The sequence below is a fragment of the Ptychodera flava genome, chromosome 1 (genome assembly GCF_041260155.1).
Source record: "Ptychodera flava strain L36383 chromosome 1, AS_Pfla_20210202, whole genome shotgun sequence".
In the NCBI taxonomy this organism is placed as follows: Eukaryota; Metazoa; Hemichordata; class Enteropneusta; family Ptychoderidae; genus Ptychodera; species Ptychodera flava.
The window spans coordinates 764,035-784,891 of NC_091928.1; the positions used below are offsets into that span (position 1 = coordinate 764,035).

The following is a 20,857-nucleotide window of genomic DNA, read 5'->3' on the forward strand; positions in this document are numbered from 1 at the left end:
ATAGGACCTAAAAGATATTAAAGCATTATAGGATTCCTATAATTAATAAACTATTATATAGAAATATTAATCCAAAAAATATATTTGAGAGTAATTTTTGGATGCTGATATCAAAACTGCCATCCATTTTGTGGGCAAAAAGTACCATGAGTTTATGCGGCAAATGGTCGTTTTTGAAGGTAAAACACACCGCGAGATAGCATGTACTTTGAAAGACTTGTTTCCTGATCATAATCTGTCAGGATTAAGCGAGAGATCAGTGCGCAGATTTTGTGAAATACATGAAATTAAGCGACGCAACACGCCGAACAATGACCAATGATTAGTACAACATTTACTGTTAACATAACGAGCACTAGCAACGCTCAAAATATGCCCTAAGGGGTGGACCATTTGATATCCTGGGGCGGGGGGGGGGGGCTTGGAAGATTGGTGGAGAGCCATTATTTTTTTTCCCACGTGCTTCACCATGAATTATTTTTTTTCTACAGGGCATATGCTGGCAACTTTTTTTTTCACTTTCCTTCTTCGAGATATATTTTTTTTTTACCAAATTTCGGTGCAATGTTTGTTTGCTTGGTTTTTCACACCCAGTAACAAGATGCTGTTCTATCTCACACAGACTATATTCAAGAAACTAAATAAAGATATGTAAATACATGTACATTTTTGATTCACTTTACAAAAACATATTTGTAAAATCATGTTCATTTATGGCATTTACTTGTCAGTGTTGTCCTTACATTGAAAGTAGCCGGGTAATTTAAGAAAGTAGACGGGTGGACTGCGAGGGAGCGAAGCGACTGAGTGGCGAGTGAGCGTAGCGAACGAGGGGGGGAGAGCGCGAGAGGGAGGTGTCCCCCTTCTCGCAAGGCGAAAAATGAAATTTTGGAGTGGAAATTCGTTTTCTCTGGTGGCATCTGAGGTGACAATTACAGACTGAAACAGTACTTTTGTTGTGTGTCTTAGACGTGGCTCACATACAACAAAATAAACAAACATGATTTTGTTTTGTTTGTATTATTTATGACACACTTAGGCCTATGGTTTTATTTGCAGTGAAGATGTAACATTTAATCTTAAATCACCTGCTGTCTGCTCATTTCATTGCCCATTTCCCATTCTTCATTACCACATAGTAGTTTCCCCAAAACCATCAAACTAATTCAATTCTAATAAAAACACATTCGCTTTTGTTAAGAAAAACATTGGTAAGATAATTCACTATAACAGTGTTCGCATTTACGATTAAAACATGCGTATATAGAAAACTCATAACAATGAAAAAATGTGTAGAGAGTCGATCCAATGCGTAATAATATTACGCATTGGATTGAGTCTCTACGCATTTTTTCATTGTTATGAGTTTTCTATACGCAAATGATAATAGTAAAATGTTTGCAGGCTGTCTCTCTTCTCGTGGTATTTTGACAAAATCCATACATTCAGATTTACACATTTCTGGAAAACACTGGTGAGCAATTTCAATTTCAGCATACTTCCTCTTATCAGAAGGTCATGTATACTGTACAATTGTTCATATTCAGTTATTGTTCCTCAAGCTTGAAATGGTTTATGCTTTATAAAACTCCAGAGCTGCTGCTTGATTTTTATTGATGCTGCAGTGTGCATCGAACAATTGCCAAGATTTTTTTTTTCCGAGTCGCAATGGTCCATAATTGTTTTTCCATCAGCCACTTAAAGCCAGATTTTTTTTTTTCGAGCAACTCCACCTGGCATCTTTCCCCCCCCAATCTTCCAAGCCCCCCCAGGATATCAAATGGTCCACCCCTAAAACAAAAATCCTTATAAGCTTCCAGAAACTCCGGTCGATGCTGGGTTATGTTAATTATATGACACCACACACCGGATGGCTCACTATAGAGTCAGTCAATAGTGGCTAACTCTCTTAATGACGAATCTGGCTTCTCCTCCTCGAGGACGAAGATGACTTCATCACACAACCAAGCGGAGGGGATACAAAACAAGAGAGCGACTGATGAAGGAACCCCAATTTTTGGTTCCGAAACACCGTTAAGACGAATTACTCAATCAACAAACCAGTTTACCGGGGACCCAGATCACATGACTAGGGTCAAAGCACTATCGATTCACCGCCGTCTCGCCATGTATTCCACACAAAATAAATGCAATGATCCTTTTATTCACCATATCGTAATACTAAACAATCTTGGTAGAGCCTATGTGTGGAGTTGCCCTAAATTTCCTTTATATCGTCTTCGGTGGCCAGTCTTCCGCAGTACATGCGCGCAGCAAGCTTGTGTAGGTCACCATGCTGAATTCCTTATATGGTCAAGACCCCCTATCTTGATTGTAGCGGACCTTAACAAAAGCCACCTAGCTTGTCAAAACCGTGGTATGGCAAGTTGCTATTATGAATGGCACTTTCTACAACTGATAATTTTAATCAGTTTGCTAATTCATGTACAAGCTTTGCATTTGTATTTCTATGTCTCATATTTTCAAGACTGTTGACTTGAATTGATAAAGTTTATTTGACATGGTATCATGTCTACTTTTCATGTAATATTGTTTGCTAGGATCAGATTTAATTTCTCTTTTAGATAACTCGTATGTGGTATTAGCATGACAGAGACACTGTTGCCCCTACATCTGTCCTTTCTACCCAGCTTCCTATGTACCACCACATATGCTGTACTGGGTATTTAATTACAAAGGTTGATGGGTAACTGAATCGTTTTACATGTCACACTATGACTGAGGTGATGACCTTCTGGGAGTCCGTCTTCACAACGCGAATGTATGAACTACGTGAACTCTGCGGGATCGACCCATTCATACAATGTTGTACCCTAATAGTGGCGCATCAAATGTTGAAACGGGGCCATTTGCGATTTGGCGCGTCCTAGAATTAAGTCTGCCCACAGTCTTCAGCTCTGGGACTATTCGCCCCATAGACGAGTGTACAGAAGCGAGAAACTAGAAGCGAGAAACTAGGTGTTTCTCGCTTCTGTACACTCGTCTATGGGGCGAATAGTCCCAGAGCTGAATAGCCCACCAAACGACTTTGGTCTGCCAGTATTTATATAAGAGCATATAAGAACAATCTTGAATTTTATTGACATGCTAATTACTGTTTTAAAATCATGTCTTTTACACAACTAATTAAATTTTTCGTAACATTCCTAACATGACTAATTGAATTCAAGGTTGTGATGTCGTTAAGGGCAGTGACCTTGAGAATGTTCTAGACTAATTAACCTAAGATCATGACCAGTTCGTTGCCACTCTTAACTTGGAGGTTCATTTTCGAATGACTGCGCATACCATGATCTCAACCCGATTACGTCATACGCGTCACTGACTTCAAAGTCTTCGTGTCTGCTTATAATATTGAAAAGTTATTTAGTATTTGTACATCTAGACTAGAAGTCTCGAGACAGTTTACTAGCTATCGTAGGCTGTGACGTTTGCGCATGCTCGATCGCCAGCCTCATTTTGAGCGATCTCTTCAATGTCGCACGTTTTTCTCACAAGGCTGTGAAAATGGCCCATAATCTCCGACCCAGAGACGAAATATCCGCTCATACCTGTTCCGGTTGTGATGAACAGGATTCCAGTACACACGGCAGGCAAGTTAACCTTGGTGTGACGTCCCCATTGGCAAATAGGAACGTAGTTTTCTCGGAAAGCTGTGACGCTGAAAGCAGCCCATCAAAGTTATCTGGTCCAACTACGGTAATATCGACTCCTACGCTTCACCGACACTAAAAAGCAGTGGCAATGATCGAACCAGTGAACGTTCCATAGAAAATCGACTTGACAGACTGAAGGAGGTTATTGGAAGATTGTCTAGGCAAGTGGAGACAACTCTTTCGTTCCGCTCTAATTGCAACGCCAGTGATTCTGGAAATGCGCACCAAAACACTGGCGGACATGATGCAGTACGACGCCCCCAAGAAACTCTACGACCAAGTCAAGCAGAATTCGGTCACACCAGCGCCCAACCCAAACCGCTACACGATGGCGTTCCTGCCGCCACTAGAAAGAAAGTCTTGGCAGGTGAGTACGTTGACCTTAGCGAGCTCCACCCTATAAACAGCTATCACCTCACTACCATGGATAAAATGGAGGCTACTCTTGATGGAACGGAAATAACTTTTCATCCAAAACGAAAGAAAATTCATATAACTTCTCACAGCCAATGGTTAAACGCCTTCACAGTAATGGAGAGTATTCTTCTCGGAAGAGATACAAACCTGGCACCACAACTGCTACGATACAGGAACTTATATACATAACTGTGATGCAAAGTTTGCCTGGTCAGCTGTCTACGCCTACGACGGAAAATTTAGGCACAAATTAGCCGAGCAAAAAACGTTCAGCTATCATATGATCGACCATGATCTGTATCTTACTACCTTCATGGACCCCTCTGCTGTAAAGAGTACTCGTAAAGAGTGTTACCACTGTAACTGACCATTTGGCAAAGGAGTGCCCTTTTCGTGAGGACCTATCCCAGACTTCGGAGAAAGAGACGCCAAGAGAAAAGAAGAAGACTTCGGTATGTTTGTTATACCAAACTGACGAGCGCAAATTCCCCAGATGCAAACGTGAACATAAGTGTAAACGCTGTGGCGGAACCTCTCCACTCATCCACTGTAAAACTTGCATGCAGGTTCAACCATCAAGCCTGGCAACAGGCTCTCAGTAAACACCCAAATCAAGAACATGCCAGGAAGATCATGACGTGGATTCAGCAAGGGGTGCCTATCGGATACAACGGACAGAGGCGGCAAACCCCCTTGCTGTCTTACAATTGGAAGAGTGCCCTGGATATAAAACCCGTTGTAACACAGAAACTACTCGAAGAAGTTAAGAAAGGATATAAGGCTGGACCATTTACAACACCATCGACGACGACACAATACAATGTTCACCCTGCTGACCATTACCTTGATGACTATTTTACAGCAGGACCGGCAAACACCAACAAATGTGAACAAAATCTGCAGGGAATGCTATCAACGTGTAGTGACTTAGGCTTCCCTGTGAATCCACAAAAAGTGACGAAACCTTCAACATGCATGGAATTCCTAGGAATAACATTAGACACTATTCGAATTGAAGCCCGCATCTCTGCACACACAGTTAACCCTTTTCCTGCCAAGTCGGTGAAAATCCGCTTGAAATTCGGTGTAGCTAGAAGCTGAGCAGCCACGGCCGTTATCCTCCTAAGGCGGTGGAAATCGGGCTACTTTTTGGTACCCCCTTTCCTGCCTAGTCGACGGAACTACGTGTAGCAAACCCTTGCTCACGCTAGGGGTCGTTCGAGGACAGGTTTTGGGCGAGGAACGGCGTTTGCTCTCGAAATGGGTTCACAGGGAGTCCAAGGACAGGGAAAGGTGCAGAAACCTGTCCGCCAGTCCCCCACACCCGAGGGGGGCTGGTTTTTTTTTACCGCTTTTTAGCGGACTTGGCAGGATAGCATGGTGACGTTTTCTGGCGGAGTTGGACGTACTTGGCTGCCTGGCACTATACAGATTGCTGCCGAACTTGACCAACTCGGCAATGCTAATCTAGAAGGCTACCTCTTGCAAACGACTTGGCAGATATGCCGATGGTGCGAGACGAAAGTCACTTATTCAGTTGTGCGTGACTGAAAATGAGAACGTATTTTTGACGGGACGGCTCGACTTGTTCCTCCCATGGAACGGATATGAACGACTCGGAAATACCATTACAAACTGGTGTCCGACGTACTAAGCTGGGCTTCAGCTCTGCAAGTTCAAGCCAGGCAATGTCCTTCACTGCCTTGGCCGTGCCATTCAATGGACGTAGCTTTGGATTTTTTATTTATTCCACCGTCCGAAGTACTGGCTCTGGTTTGCAGGCAAACGTATCCTCTTGCCGACGCATTGGTAACTACGTACGCTGTTTGCGTACAGAGAATTCAAAAGGGCACATGAGGTCAATATGCTACATGTACGGGGATACCGCCTGCATTTAGCAGGGACTGCTTTTGTTATGCAAACCAGCTAGCAGTACAATATGGCTGCCAGCATGTGGACACGTCGATGGCTAGAACAATGGAAGCATATTGCGTTGCACCCGTGCATCGCAAAAGTGAACTGAAGACTTGGGGGTAGTGACTGGTTATCACTGGTTAGCTGCAGCCCAAGCCATGTCGGTACAAACCCGTACCTGACTGAGGACCACTCGATTAAGTCAGTAATGAACGGTAACACTCGTAAGCCAACTCCCAACTGAGCTGGCAAAACTACGTAAAGCTGTGCTTCAATGGCTCAGCCATGTCGTTAATACAACGGCAAAAACGTAGTTTTTGTGCTACACTGCCAAGTCGTTGGAGGTACGTATTCAATTGACCCTACCCTGGGGAAACAGGACAGGTTTGACGGTGCTGCTGCACCCCTAGCACGACCCTCAGGGTCTCTGACTAACAGACGAGTGAGGTGATGTTTGTGCCTAGCGGACGTACGTAATACTGAAGGAGTTTATTTCCGAAAAAATAAACATGAAACGGCAATAAAATGACGCACTCCCAGGGGCAAACAAAGCCGGTGACCTCAATTTTTTTCTGCAGCAACCCTTGAGCTCCTTCCCCTGTCTACGGGCATGTAGAAATTATCGAAGTCTAACACGTATAAGTACGGCTAAAACTACCCTGAAAATGGGCGATTTCTGCCAAAATGCCTGGCAGGATAACATGCAGGAGAGCCAATCTTTTGCAGGCACATATTATGGGGCGGTTTTCTACTGACTTGGGAGAATAACGGACAAGGGCGCTCGGCAGGAAAAGGGTTAATGAAACACTGAACGAACTGCACCTATGGCAGAACTACAAATATGCTACTAAAAGACATACTTTCTCTCATAGGAAAACTGACGTTATATTATCACTCGTGTGTGCCGCCCAGGCCGTGTATTTCTCAGACGGCTCATTGATACATCAAAACGACTTCGACAACTTCACCATAGAGTTAGGCTTTAAACTTGACATTCAATGGTGTCTTGATTATTTGCCCACGTGGAATGGGGTTAGCATGTTCTACGATAGCTTCTGGACCAGTAATGTTGACATATACCTACATACAGATGCGTCAGACATTGGATACGGGGCTGCTGTCCATGTTGAAGGAGCGAAAAACATTCATGCAGACGCACTGTCACGATATAAATAACTAACATTAATGGTACTGCTACCACTTGCAGGAGCCGATACACATCAGTGATGTAGATATGTTTTCTGATAGGTGGGCAAGGAAAATTTATAGGCGGTCATTAGCGGCTGCGAAGCAGCCGCGGGGGGTGGGTGCACCCCCCTCCCACGGTTCGGAAATTTTTGAAAGTGTCCAATGAAAATAACACTATTTTACACCCTGTATTTATCAAATATGTATTTGTATTCTTGGTAGAAATGGTCAGCCAAAGTCTCAATGTCACTTATTCCATAATTTCTGAACTCAGAATTGCACAGTGAATCAGGGTTTGGCAGCTCAAGTGGGTTGAATATGTGGAAACTGGTGAGAATATTCAGACTATCATTAAATCGGAGTTCAATGTTTTTCTTTACACACTCAATATATTTTGTGTGTAGAGAAGAAATTTCCTTCTTGACAAAGTCACAAAGCTCAATGTCAAGACAGGACAACCTGCCTTTTAAATCTTCCTCCAGTTTTTGTACTGGACATGAAATTGAGGATAGATTGGCTAGTGTATACTTTATTGCCGGTGAAACATGAGAAAAGTTTAACGCCCCAGTCTGAAAAGTTCTGCTTAGGTTACTCAAAACAGGTAAAACTGAGTTTAAAATGCAGAGTGCACCCAGAAACTTGGGTTTCTTCATTTTTTTATACAACCCAAGTGCTGTAGGATCACTATCGAGGGCTTTAACCCTTTTCCTGCCAGACAGTTATAACTATATCACTTCACCATCAGCCAAGTCAGTAAAAAGCAGTATTGAGCCAAAACAAGACGTATTTTCACCCACTTGGCTTGGTATGTTATAGCATCTTTTGTCCAAAAAAAATCAACTTTACAGTATTATGTTTTCAACAGCCTTCAAGTGTACAGTATTATGTTAAAATACATCATATGGAATACATTGTGTTTCAATAATTTTAACCATCTTGACCTGGTGGTGAAATATGGACTTGGCAGGAAAAGGGTTACACAAAGTATGCAACAAACCAACATAGTTTTCATATGCACTTTTAACGCTACTATCAAAGGATAGCCATCTTGTTGCACATGCTTTCTTAATTTTTTTACCAACATATTTTTTACACTTTTCAGACAAACTCATATTTGCCAATTCTGTTTGAACATTCACAAACACGTTTGTTCTTTTGGGGGAATGTTCAAAAAAGCTCCAGGCATGAGTTAAGGTGTTTGCAACCTCTCGGATGTAACCGACATCCTTTTCAGTGTCCATTCAAGCTAAAGCCAATTTATGACATATACAATGAAAATTCAATATTAATGCATTTAAGCGGCGGAGTCTTGCCGCCACTCCATTATGTTTACCAACCATGGTGCTAGTGCCATCACTAACAAAAGTTTTGAGATTGTTTATGAGTAAATTACACTCCTCTAAACAGTGTACTAGTTTTTGAGTGACAATTTCGGCATTTGCACCCTCTGATTCCAAAATAGATTCCATGCCAAGAAAGTCAGTTTTAGCAATTCCTGCATCCTCATCAAAGTACTTAACAAAAATAATCAGCTGTTGCATAACTGCTACGTCTGTCACCTCGTCGGCTAGAACCCCATATGATTTACACTTCCTAATTTGGTCCAAGACAATCTCTTTCACTGTTTCCCCAAGAGAAATAAACATTTCCCTGATGGATGGCCTGCTCCTGTGATTAAAATACTTGAGTTCATCAACTCCTAGTGATTCAAGTAATTCAATAAGCGGAACCAGTTTCTCATTGGAAATTTCCTGTTTTGCAAGCCAGTAGATTGCTGTGAATGTTTTCCTCAAGTACAGTATCACTGACACATTTTTTCTCATCAATCTGCTTTTGAAAGACCGATACTCTTTGCAACATTTCTCTGTGTACTGCATCTTTGTGTTGCTCTGTGCTGACATGCTCCAAAATTGCCTCCCTTCTCAAACGGACGGAAGGTGTGATATTCCATTTCTTTGATTTGTTCTTAGGCTTTGAAGTGTCATGTTTCTTGCAGAGCAAGCAGTACATTCCAACATTTTCGATGTAAACCAACCACCACAGATCTGTCATGTAATCAAAAGCGATATCTCTTGCAAATGTCCACTGATGACAAAACTTTGAATCCGATTTACCGCGTCTACTGGACAACTCATCAGTTTTGCTAACATCATTACACCTGCCACTGCACATGTAAAAGTTATGAATGTTGCTACAGTCATCAGAGTCTCCACACGTTTGGAAGGCATTCAAAATTTCCCTTCTACCCTCTGACAGAGAAACTGAATCTTTTCTCTCACATTTTTGGATTTTTCCGGTTTCATCACTGTTTATATCAGTCGAGCTTACTGGACTTGAAATTTCGGCATCGACATCGTTACCACTCTCACTAGCACTGGCTATATCAACATTGCGTTTGCGATGTTTATCATCCACACTCATCGAAGACGACGGCCCTGCACAGCTGTCCTCGAGGGACTCACCAGCTTCATCGGCTTTTTTTACCACCACGTATTTCCAAATACTTTGCTGGTCGTTTAGTTTCCTTTTCTTGGAGTTTTCTGCCTTAGACATCGTGGATATTGATATTCAAATGTGCCTGCATATGTCATTACCGAGAACTTTTCCACAACGTCATAGTCACATGTTACATTTGCATAATACGAACAGTTGTCAATTGCTTTCCGATTGTACCGAACCCTATCCGAGGTAACCAGATATGCAACGGCAATTACGTCAGGTCATGCTATAGCTGTTGCATGCAAAGCACAACTAGATCGGGATCGCAACATTGTAGATTAGTTTTACTCAAAATTTCTTTCCTCTTTTCTGTAATTTGTTTCAAACTACCTAAACTTACATAAAAATGTGAATGGGTAAAGATTTTTCTTTCAAATGCACAAGGTTTTTTTTCATGATTTTTTTGTCATTTTTTTCCGTGTGTTTTTATAGCCGGTCACAAGCTGAGCTCAGCCGGGCGTTTTGACCGGTGACCGGCTATTATCTACATCACTGCACATGCCTCGCACTGGTGGAGCCGAGCTTGCCATTTGGTTGGTCAGGCGTACTCTAAGAACACCAACCGGACATACAGTATTGGCCAGAAATCGTACATAGAGTTTTGTGAAAGGCTTGGCCTTGCCCCACTGCCAGCAACAGAAGAAACGCTACTCATGTTTGTTGCATATCTGCTTGAAGAGAAACAGCTTAAACACAGCACTATTGTCACCTAGGGCCTACTTGTACTCCGTTCGTTCCTTACATATTCAGGAGGGTGTGCCCGACCAACTGGAAGACCGTCCACGCATCAAACTGGCACTACGGTCAGTTCAACGTCAGCAAGGACCAGGATCTGCTCAAAAACTTGCACTAACCTTTGACATTTTACTCAAACTAGAACATTTCTATGACCTACAAAACATGCATGACCTAGTAATGTGGACTGCACTGACTACGGCATTTTATGGTTTATTCCGTTTGGGCGAACTTGTCGTGCGTCAATTACCCTTTGATCCCACAATGCACCTAACCATTTCAGATGTTACCTTTCCGAGCCTTGAAAATCCTACCTCAATTACAGTGGTACATTTAAAACAATCTAAGTGCGACCCTTTTAGGAAGGGCGTTGATGTAGTCGTAGGCTGTTCAGGCCATAAAATATGTGCTGTCAATTTGCTTTCACGCCTCTACACTTCACGTACCAACGCTCATGCACCAAGGGATGCACCTCTTTTCCTCCTTCCAAATGGTACCCCTCTAACACGCAACATCCTAGTAACAAACCTGAAAAAGCTCCTTAGCTAGGTAGGACTGGACCCTAATTCGTATGGTGGACATAGTCTCCGCAGTGGCGGTGCCACATCAGCTGCAGGTGTTCCAGACTTGGAGATAAAGGTTATGGGCCGTTGGTCGAGCGATTGCTATAAACGCTACATCAGAACCCCACGTCAACTTTTGTCAACATTTGCAAGACGTATGATTGTCAGTACCAACATTCATTTTTTCACTCCATTTCGACCCTTCCCAGCAAAAGAATACTAAAATAGTATTGTTTCAACACGTTGGTGCATAGCATTGGTTCTGTTACTTAGTTGTGAAGTTTTTTTCACTTTAAAGTAATTTTTAAATAGTTCATTTACTCAAGTTTCTCCAGAGCAACTTGTTTCTTACATATTCCATGTGTTGGGTGTCTTGGGCAGCAAGTCCTTCAGTTTGCCTACACTGAGTATTTCATTAAACAAGTCGCCCACTCTTGCCCACACATGGTTGTGTGTGTGTGTTGTTTCACTAATGTCTCTTTAGAATTTATTTTACAGTTATTTAGTATTTGTACATCTAGACTAGAAGTCTCGAGACAGTTTACTAGCTATCGTCGGCTGTGACGTTTGCGCATGCTCGATCGCCAGCCTCATTTTGAGCGATCTCTTCAATGTCGCACGTTTTTCTCACGACCCACCCACCCTTTCCCTCTGTTTTGGTAACTGGTTGTTTCCTTGTAACTTTACATACAGCAGTGTAATTTTATTGTTTAGACTTGTATTTGAAGGGCAGCAAGTCCTTCAGTTTGCCAACACTGAGTATTTCATTAAACAAGTTGCCCACTCTTGCCCACACATGGTTGTGTGTGTGTGTTGTTTCACTAACTAATTTCGGCCTTTGTTTTAACGCTATGCAAGGCCAAGGTAGGAAAAATTCGGTCGTAGTTAACCTTTTGACTAACCTCACTACAACATCATGGCAGCAAGAGAGCATGATAAGTCGTAATTTGCCAACTTTTCGAGCTTTCTGTTTGACGTAGTGCGATCGTCACCTCAATGTTTTCAGTATCGGCAGTGACAGGTCAAGCACCTGCAGTTCAAAAATGTCCATTTTCGCGTACTTATGTGTTTGTGAGCAATGTCATTCGAGTTATTCAATCGATAAATATAGATGAACAAAGGATGGCAGTTTCATTGAGTTACATTGACGGGGGACGTTGGGGGACATTTTTGAAAATTGGTTACCCTTCCAAATTGTATTCGTTTAGCCTGTTTAGTCAAGCCAGCGAAATAGATGATCGCCGAACTGTGGATGGTTCAAAGACTTTGGAAGTGCAGATTTTTGATAAAGAGCTATATTTATTGACTGAATGTTTCCAAGTTGTCTTTCCCGGGGTTGAGGCATTTGACAAACTTCATAAGATTATTTCCAAATACCCCACTGGCACACTAGGGTAGTACGTGGGTAGGGGTTGACATTGTCTTCGTACTTTCCACTGTCCCATATAAAGTCAAACCACATCGCAAATATGTTAAGCTTCAGCATGCTCGAGATACGTGTTTTAATACAGATACACCGCTGTAACTAGTCAAACACGTGTATGTCACACATTCAGAACCGACCCAGACACATTGGACATGGAGTGAAATTAGTTACTTTGCACGTCGCCTTCAAGTTCAACTTTATTCGCATTCCGAAACTTCATCATTATAGTACATACCACAGGCTCTAGAGTCAATGCAGGCGAACCGCTAGCCGCCACTGATACAATAAAAATCAATGTATCAGTGGCGGCTAGCGGTTCGCCTGCATTGACTCTAGAGCCTGTGGTACATACAGTGATAATACCAATGAATTGTCCCCGGGAATTCACCAATGAATGGGTGCTCAGTTATAAACACGGACGAAAATGTACGGCAAAGCGAACATTGAGGTCTAAATCAGCTTGAAATTGGTGTGTAAACAACCTATTTACCTTTGCTAAGTGATTGGTCCTGGCATTATTACCGGGTACCAGTCAACTCGCACCTTTTCCAACCTGCCCAGAACCAACTCGCTCGATTCCAACTCGTCCGATTCCAACTCGCCCGATACCGACTCGCCCGATGCCAACTCGCCCGATACTATTTTGCAATTTTTATGAGTACTTGGTACGTATACATAAAAAAAGGTTTTTTTCTTAAAACAGCCTATAACAAATATTTCTAACATTGAGAACCACAGGTGCGGCTAGGGCTTGAAATATGTGCCAACACTGAAAAGTTTTTAGTCCCCGCGGACGATTTATTTTGTGATACGATCGAATTTGGCTGCGAGGCGGCCATTTTGTTGCGATTTTTCACGTCTTTGGACCATAACTCAGACATCCTTGAGCAGATTCTGTTCAAACTTGGCATAAAGGCATAACACTATCGCTTTCATATCCATGTCAAATAATTTCGCGATACGATCCATGGGATCCAATATGGGCGTGAGGCAGCCATTTTGTTGCGATTTTTCATGTCTTTGGACCATAACTCAGACATCCTTGAACAGATTCTGTTCAAACTTGGCACAAAGGCATAACACTATGGTCTACCGGTACATGTGCATGTCAAATTAGTTGCGGATGTGATCCAATATGGCCGCGAGGCGGTCATTTTGTTCGTGATTTTTCGTGTCTTTGAACCATAACTCAAACATCCTTGAACCGATTCTGTTCAAACTTGGCACAAAGGCATAGCACTATGGCTTACATATGCATGTCTAATTATATTGCAATACAATCCAATATGGGCGTGAGGCGGCCATTTTGTTGCAATTTTTCATGTCTTTGGACCATAACTCAGACATCCTTGAACAGATTCTGTTCAAATTTGGCACAAAGGCATAACACTATGGCCTACATGTGCATGTCAAATTAGTTTGCGATACAATCCAATTTGGCCGAAAGGCGGCCCTTTTATTTTGTGATTTTTCATGTCTTTGAACCATAACTCAAACATCCTTGAACCGATTCTGTTCAAACTTGGCACAAAGGCATAACACTATGGCCTATAAACGCATGTTGAATTATATTGCGATATAATCCAATATGGGCGTGAGGCGGCCATTTTGTTGCGATTTTTCATGTCTTTGGACCATAACTCAGACATCCTTGAACGGATTCTGTTCAAATTTGGCACAAAAGCAAAACATTATGCCCCTCATATGAACACAAATTTATTTCGTGATATGATCCAATATGGCTGACAGACGGCCATTTTTTGCGATTTTTAGCTCATATTTGGTTTTATATATAAATACCAAAAAGAGCTTATATGATGAGTCTAAATGTCTGTATATTTGTGGGTATGTGCGGATGTATGTCCGTCACACACAAAGGCTCCCATACCGCCAAAGCTACCGTCTCAGTATTTGGTGTACAGGTAGATGTAGGGGTTGAGATGTGAATTTGTTCAAACGAACACATCAGTGTCAAAAATGTGCAAATGAGGTAAGAAAAAGCGAAATTCTGAAACAGGCTTGAAACAGGCTTACTCCACTGACTTGAGTCATTTCCTGTCATTGTCATTGAACTGTTACATATTAACAGACCTGCTCAAACCATAGACAGCTAGTAGAGGGGAGGAAGACCGTCTATTGTTAAACTAAGGCAGTAAGGGGGCTAGCTGCCTTGCTGCTATGCATGTTGCTAAAGTTGACCTCCAGTACCTAAAGTTTCAGACCTTAATTACTTTTGTCATTCTTGTTTTTCTGGTTTAAATATTTCTTGTTGTTTTTCTGGTTGTACTGTGCAGAAATCATTGTCATAACATCAACGTAGAATTTTCCTGCACTGAACAGATAGAAACAACATTTATTGTTGATCTTTGGTACCCATACTGGTATGTACCAATTCTGATCAAATTTGAGCGACACCGTATAATTGCGGTATTTTTTCATGTCTTTGAACCATAACTCAAACATACTTGAACCCATTTTGTTCAAACTTGGCACAAAGGCAAAGCACATACTATGGCATGCATATGCATGTATCAGTTAACCTTGCGATAGGATCCAATATGGCTGCAGAACTGCCATTTTGTTGGAATTTTGCATGTCTTTGAAGCGTAATTCAAAGGTCATTACACCCATTTTGTCCAAACTTTGCACAAAGATCCAGCACTATGGCATACATGTCAATGTACTTTGTACTTTGCATTTGTATTTCTATGTCTCATATTTTCAAGACTGTTGAATTGATAGTTTATTTGTCATGGTATCATGTTTACTTTTCATGTAATATTGTTTGCTAAGGTCAGATTTAATTTCTCTTTTAGATAACTCGTATGTGCATTGTGGTATTAGCATGACAGAGAATGACATGTCATGATATATAGATGGTGCAAAAGGGGAGAAGTTATATAGATTGCAACTCTATCACAAAGGACAAGAGTTACTGTTGAAACATGCCCAAATAAAGGAGAATGGCAACTGCTGTCTCGCTTCAGCTTGACACAGTACACATTTCTAGATTTGTCTGAAACTTGTGAAAGATCTGTTTGAAACGGAGATTTGATAGAAGGATCATGACAATAAAGGTGTAATTAAATGAGGTATTAATTTATGTTTGTACGATCATTCAGTGTAGTCCATGTAAAATAGATGTTGCTTTTTGCTTGTACAATGTCTCACTTTGCAAATTCCCAGTTTACTAAGAAATTTTGAAAATTATTAAAACTTTTTGAGACTGAATTTGTAAATTTACTAAGAATTTTCAGAAGCCAGAGAAAACACAGGCATACCAGTGCAGTGGGTGACCAGAAAGTCCATGGAAATCAAGCAGGTTGTTCTTACATGAACATTGCTGTTTGGTGTGTTGATTTGTGACACACTGTTCTAACATGTTTCAACACCCAAAGAAGCATTTGCAACTTTATAGTCAATACGACGTATTAATCACAACATTTTAATTTTGTATCAGCTGGGATATCACAAAACAATGTTGTGATCATTAACAAGTGAGGACTGTCATTGTCAATGACTTAAAAAAAATCTTTAAAAATCTTCTTCAAAACTACGGGTCAGATAGCTTGATATTTGGTGCATACTGGTATGTTCCTAAGGATGATCTACTTCAGACTTTGTCAAATTGTCCAAAAATATGCAAATTTGTATTTTTTAGGCAACTTTTGTCATTTTTCATCAAAAAATTTGTTTCATTAAAGCCACTTGTCTTACAGCTTTGATATTTGATATATAGGATCAAAGGGATTTGCAAAGTTTAATATAATCAAATTATGATGAAAACTACAATTTTGTAATTTTGGGGCAATTTTTTTGCCATTTTCAGTCAAAAATTTGTTTCTCAAAAAGCATTTGTCTGATGTGGTATACAGGTTCCTACAGATAAACTAAATGTGAGATATTGAAATTGTGATGAAATCTGCAATTTTGCGTTTCGTGGCAATTTTTGCCAATTTTGGACAAAAAATGCATGTTTCTCAAAACCTGGTCCTCTATTACCTTTGATATTTGGTACACAGGATAATAACAGATTATTTGATTCCTGTTTGTTTAGGGTGGCTTCAAGATACAACTGCTAGATCACAGTGGAACTGTTATTTACAATCTCACAGAATCTGATGATGATGGCTATCTATGTAGAGATGATACCAGGTAAGAATGTGATATGTGCTGTTAAACTTGTATTACAAGTATGTGATTTAGTAATGTGGTATGTAACACCAGCAAAACAAATTTTGTTTCAAAGGGGTGACCTTGTCATGTGATGAGTTCAGAAAGAGCTGGGTAGAATGACAAAGTTTCAAAAGGATTCAAGTGTTTTTATGTACCAAACATCAGCCCTTCCCTTTTTCACAACTCAGCTCTGTCATGACCATGAACAGCAGTATTTTAAGTGCCTGGACACTTTGTTAAAGCCAATTTCACTTGATATGGACCATATGGTGTATTGTACGTGTACACACATTGTATGCATGGAACCTCAATCTGTTCATCTAACACTAACAACAGAAAGTCTTATGAAAGAGGTATCATCTCAATAATTTGGCCTTCAGCAGGTGCTTTTAAGTCACTAAGTCACTAAGAATAAGTGCAATATACATAACATATTGTATAAGGATGCTGGACTTCCTGTCTTATGAAATTGGTCCATAGAAAGTCCATAAAATTTTATGGAGTTTTAGAGGTTTCATGCTACAGAAATCTAGTGTGATTCTATTGCTAATTCTCTAGAAAGCTTAGGTATTTCAAAGTCTACAGAAACTTTGAAGAATCCACATTCTGTGAAAGTTTGCCAAAAAATTTTATATATAGTTTATAGAATAAGTCTATAAAAGTTAAATAGATATTTCTCTGCTTGAGTTGAGGATCTGTTTGGTTAGGCAGGTTTGTTAAAATGATGATGAAATTTGAGTTTGCAAATGTTTAGTACTTGTGTTCTCATATCAGGTGAAGAAAATTTTTTACCAGCTGTCATGCAGCTTTCAAATTCAGCAAGTAACTTCTTTGGGATGCCCTTATTTAACTATGAATTAATTACCATAAAATATTTTCAAATAGCTGTTGGGGTTACAAAGGTTAATTATGCCGTCTGGATCCTGTCATCAATTGTCTGTTGCCTGTTGTCTTCCATCAACTTTCCACTTTTTCTCAGAAACCTCAACCATATTGTATATTTTATGTGCAAGTCCCTAAGAATAAGTGCAATATACATAACATATTGTACAATAGCCATAGCTGTTTGCAATCTTAGTGGTAAGATTGTCACTGTGTCAATTACTGTAGAGATATCGTTGCTTGGTTTGTTGAATTGGACTATAACCCCTAATTATCAGGCGATAATGCTGTATCATTCTGTGTTAAACTTATACAACAACCAGATATGAACTGAATATGCTCACGTGTTTTACAACAGGTTCATTAATAGTAGTACGCTTCACAGGACAATGAGATATATGTTATCACTATATGTAGCAGGTTTTTTTTAAAACTTCGCACAGTACTCTCAGAGTTTAATCACTAATTACAAAACTTTATTTAATATGCGAATGAGCTGTCAATTAACTTGACACTGCTCAATGCTTTATGGGACAATTAAATATCCATCAGATCAACATTTGTAGCACGTTTTTTTTAATTTAATGCTGTAATTTTAGAGTAATATCACTTATTACAAAGTTCATTAAATACGCAAGTAAACCCTATTTTAACTTGAAACTGTTCAATGATTCATAGCACAATTAAATATTTATCAAGTCAATATCTGTAGCACGTTTCACCAAATTTTAGTGCCGAAATTTCAGAGTTATATACCTAATTACAAAGTTTATTAAATATGCAAATGAACCCTTTATTAACTTTATACTACTAAATGCTTTACAACACAGTTAGATATCTGTCATATCAGTATGTGCAGCAGTGTTCATCACATTTGATGCAGTCATTTTGGAGTTATATGACTAATTATAAGACTTCATGGAATATGCAAATGAGCTAATTATTAACTTGACACTGCTCAATGCTTCTCAGTACAATTGGATATTTATCAGATCAACATCTGTAGCAAGTTTCATCAAATTTAATGCTTTAATTTTGGAGTAAAATCACTAATTACGAAGTTCATTAAATATGCAAATGAACCCTTAATTAACTTCACACAACTAAATGCTTTACACCACAATTAGATATCTGTCGGATCAGTATCTGCAGCAGGTTTCAGCACATTTGGTGCAGTTATTTTGGAGTTATACCACTAATTACTAAACTTCATAAAATATGCAAATGGCCTATTTGTTAACTTGACACTGCCAAATGCTTCTTAGTACAATTAGATATTTATCAAAACAATATTTGTACCCAATTTCACTGACTTGGGTGCTGTAATTTCAGAGTTATATACCTTATTACAAAGTTCATTAAATATGCAAATGAACCCTTAATTAATTCTACACTACTAAATGCTTTACACTACAGTTAGATATCAGTCGGATCAGTATCTGCAGCAGATTGCATCACATTTGGTGAAGTTATATCGGAGTTATATGACTAATTACAAACCTTCATAAAATATACAAATAAGCTATTTATTAACTTGACACTGCCTAATGCTTCTAACTATAATTAGATATATATTAGATCAATATTTGTTGCAAGTATCATCAAGTTTGGTGCAGGAATTTCAGAGTTATCTCACTAATAACAAAAGTTCATTAAATATGCAAATGAGAAGATAATTGACATGACACTCACAGTATCATCATAATGTTCTTAGATTGTCATCTGTGAAAAGTTTCATGAAATTTTGTGCAGTATTTCTTGATATGTGTCTACACTGTCATTACCGTCTCCATAGGGAAACCATTGTATGGAAAAATTCGATATTGCATAACTTCATTAATATGCAAGCCACACTAACCAAAATCTAATCAGTTCTTGCAAGTACCACATGGTACCTGTGTACCAAATCTGACTTGAATCCGTTCAGGCGTTTTTGAGTTATCGTGTAAACAGACAGACAGACACACACACACACACACACACACACACACACACACGGACAGACAGACAGACAGACATCGCTATGACAATAGCCCACATGTTTACACACGTGAGCTAAAAATGGTCAAAATCATTTGGTCTAAACAATACAAAGGTCATTGTCATATAGGCAATTAGACATATAATGCAGTTTTAGCTCAGAAAAGGATCGTATGCACAATGATGTTAGTCGATTTTTATACTAAGCATCAACTAAATTAATATTTAGACGACCAATGTATTTCATGCATGATATCTGCGGTAGATGCATCAATATTTAAATTTCACGATATTCATTGTTAACAAACATGTTTTAACTTTCACTTATCATCAGCGTATAGTACGGTAGATATAGTGTGTACATTGATTTTTAAGGGTCCCTGGCAACCTTTGAGCAGAGTTCTGATGACTGCCTCCCTTTAAACATAATTGTAGTAGATTTTAGTCATTTGTCTCAAGACATGTCTCCATCTTTAAATGGTTTGTCTAGGTCAATATAAGGATGTACAAAAAGTGAGGCAGCGAAGACTTTCCCAAGTCTGTGGCATATACATATCAAAACAGAGAACTAAGATTGCAGTAATTCTAATAAACTTCAACACACTGTCATGTATTAAAGTGGTGAAGTAATCGTGAAATTGAAGCATAATACTATCACAGTGGTTGTATTGATCACAGATGAGAAACTGAGGAGGGTATTATTCCTAATTTGGCCCAAACTTTATACATCTTCCGAGGACAAAATATTTCTTTCAGACTCAAGTGTGTTCATTTAACCCATTACTTGATGACACAAAACTTCAAGTGGACACCTGTATGTACTGTCATCGTGTCTTTTTATGATGTTGTGCTGCGGAGAAATTTATATAATGGTGTTTTTTGTTCCCCTTCACTTCTTAGCAATATAATTTGTATACCTGATGATAGTATGCATTGTGTTATTTCCCCTTTATCAATGAATACATGCATAAATTAAGTGTCCAGGCCCTACTCTCAAGACAGCAGAGCACCGTACAAAAAGTCCTACAAGCTTGAAAAGCCTGTGCAACAGGAATCTTATAGCATCCTATAGGTATTTTTGTATGTGAGATTTTGCCCATATCACACCAATCAAGAAATACAATAAGTACAAGTAAATGAATGTGAAATAAATAAACTGAACAGATTCTACACGGGAAAATGGTGACACATTTGTTATACTCACAAGACAAGATGAACATTGGCTGTGTGAATTTCCAGTCTACAAGCTGTAATTAAGGAGTCAGCATGAGATTTTCTGTTGTTTGTGTTTCAAGAACAGATTTTTGGTTCCATGCACAGTATGTATACCAGTCACCATATTGGCAATGTCAAGTGAAATCAGCTGTACCTTCTGTGTTTATACTTGTCCTTCAGATCTC

The 20,857-nt window shown here is 39.6% G+C and overlaps 1 protein-coding gene across 5 annotated transcripts in view; it reads left to right on the forward strand.

Moving 5' to 3' along the window:
• The window catches only part of LOC139140857 (uncharacterized), a 126,418-nt gene that overhangs the window by 50,737 nt on the left and 54,824 nt on the right, over nt 1–20,857 (forward strand). For 3 of the 5 annotated variants that reach the window (XM_070712946.1, XM_070710703.1, XM_070713662.1), the window contains exon 3: nt 16,477–16,574. In XM_070712946.1, coding sequence (XP_070569047.1) covers nt 16,477–16,574 — 98 coding nt within the window. Of the gene's footprint in view, nt 1–3,436; nt 4,045–12,739; nt 13,085–16,476; nt 16,575–20,857 lie in introns of those variants that run through there. The other 2 variants (XM_070711387.1, XM_070712162.1) reach the window with 2 other exon arrangements.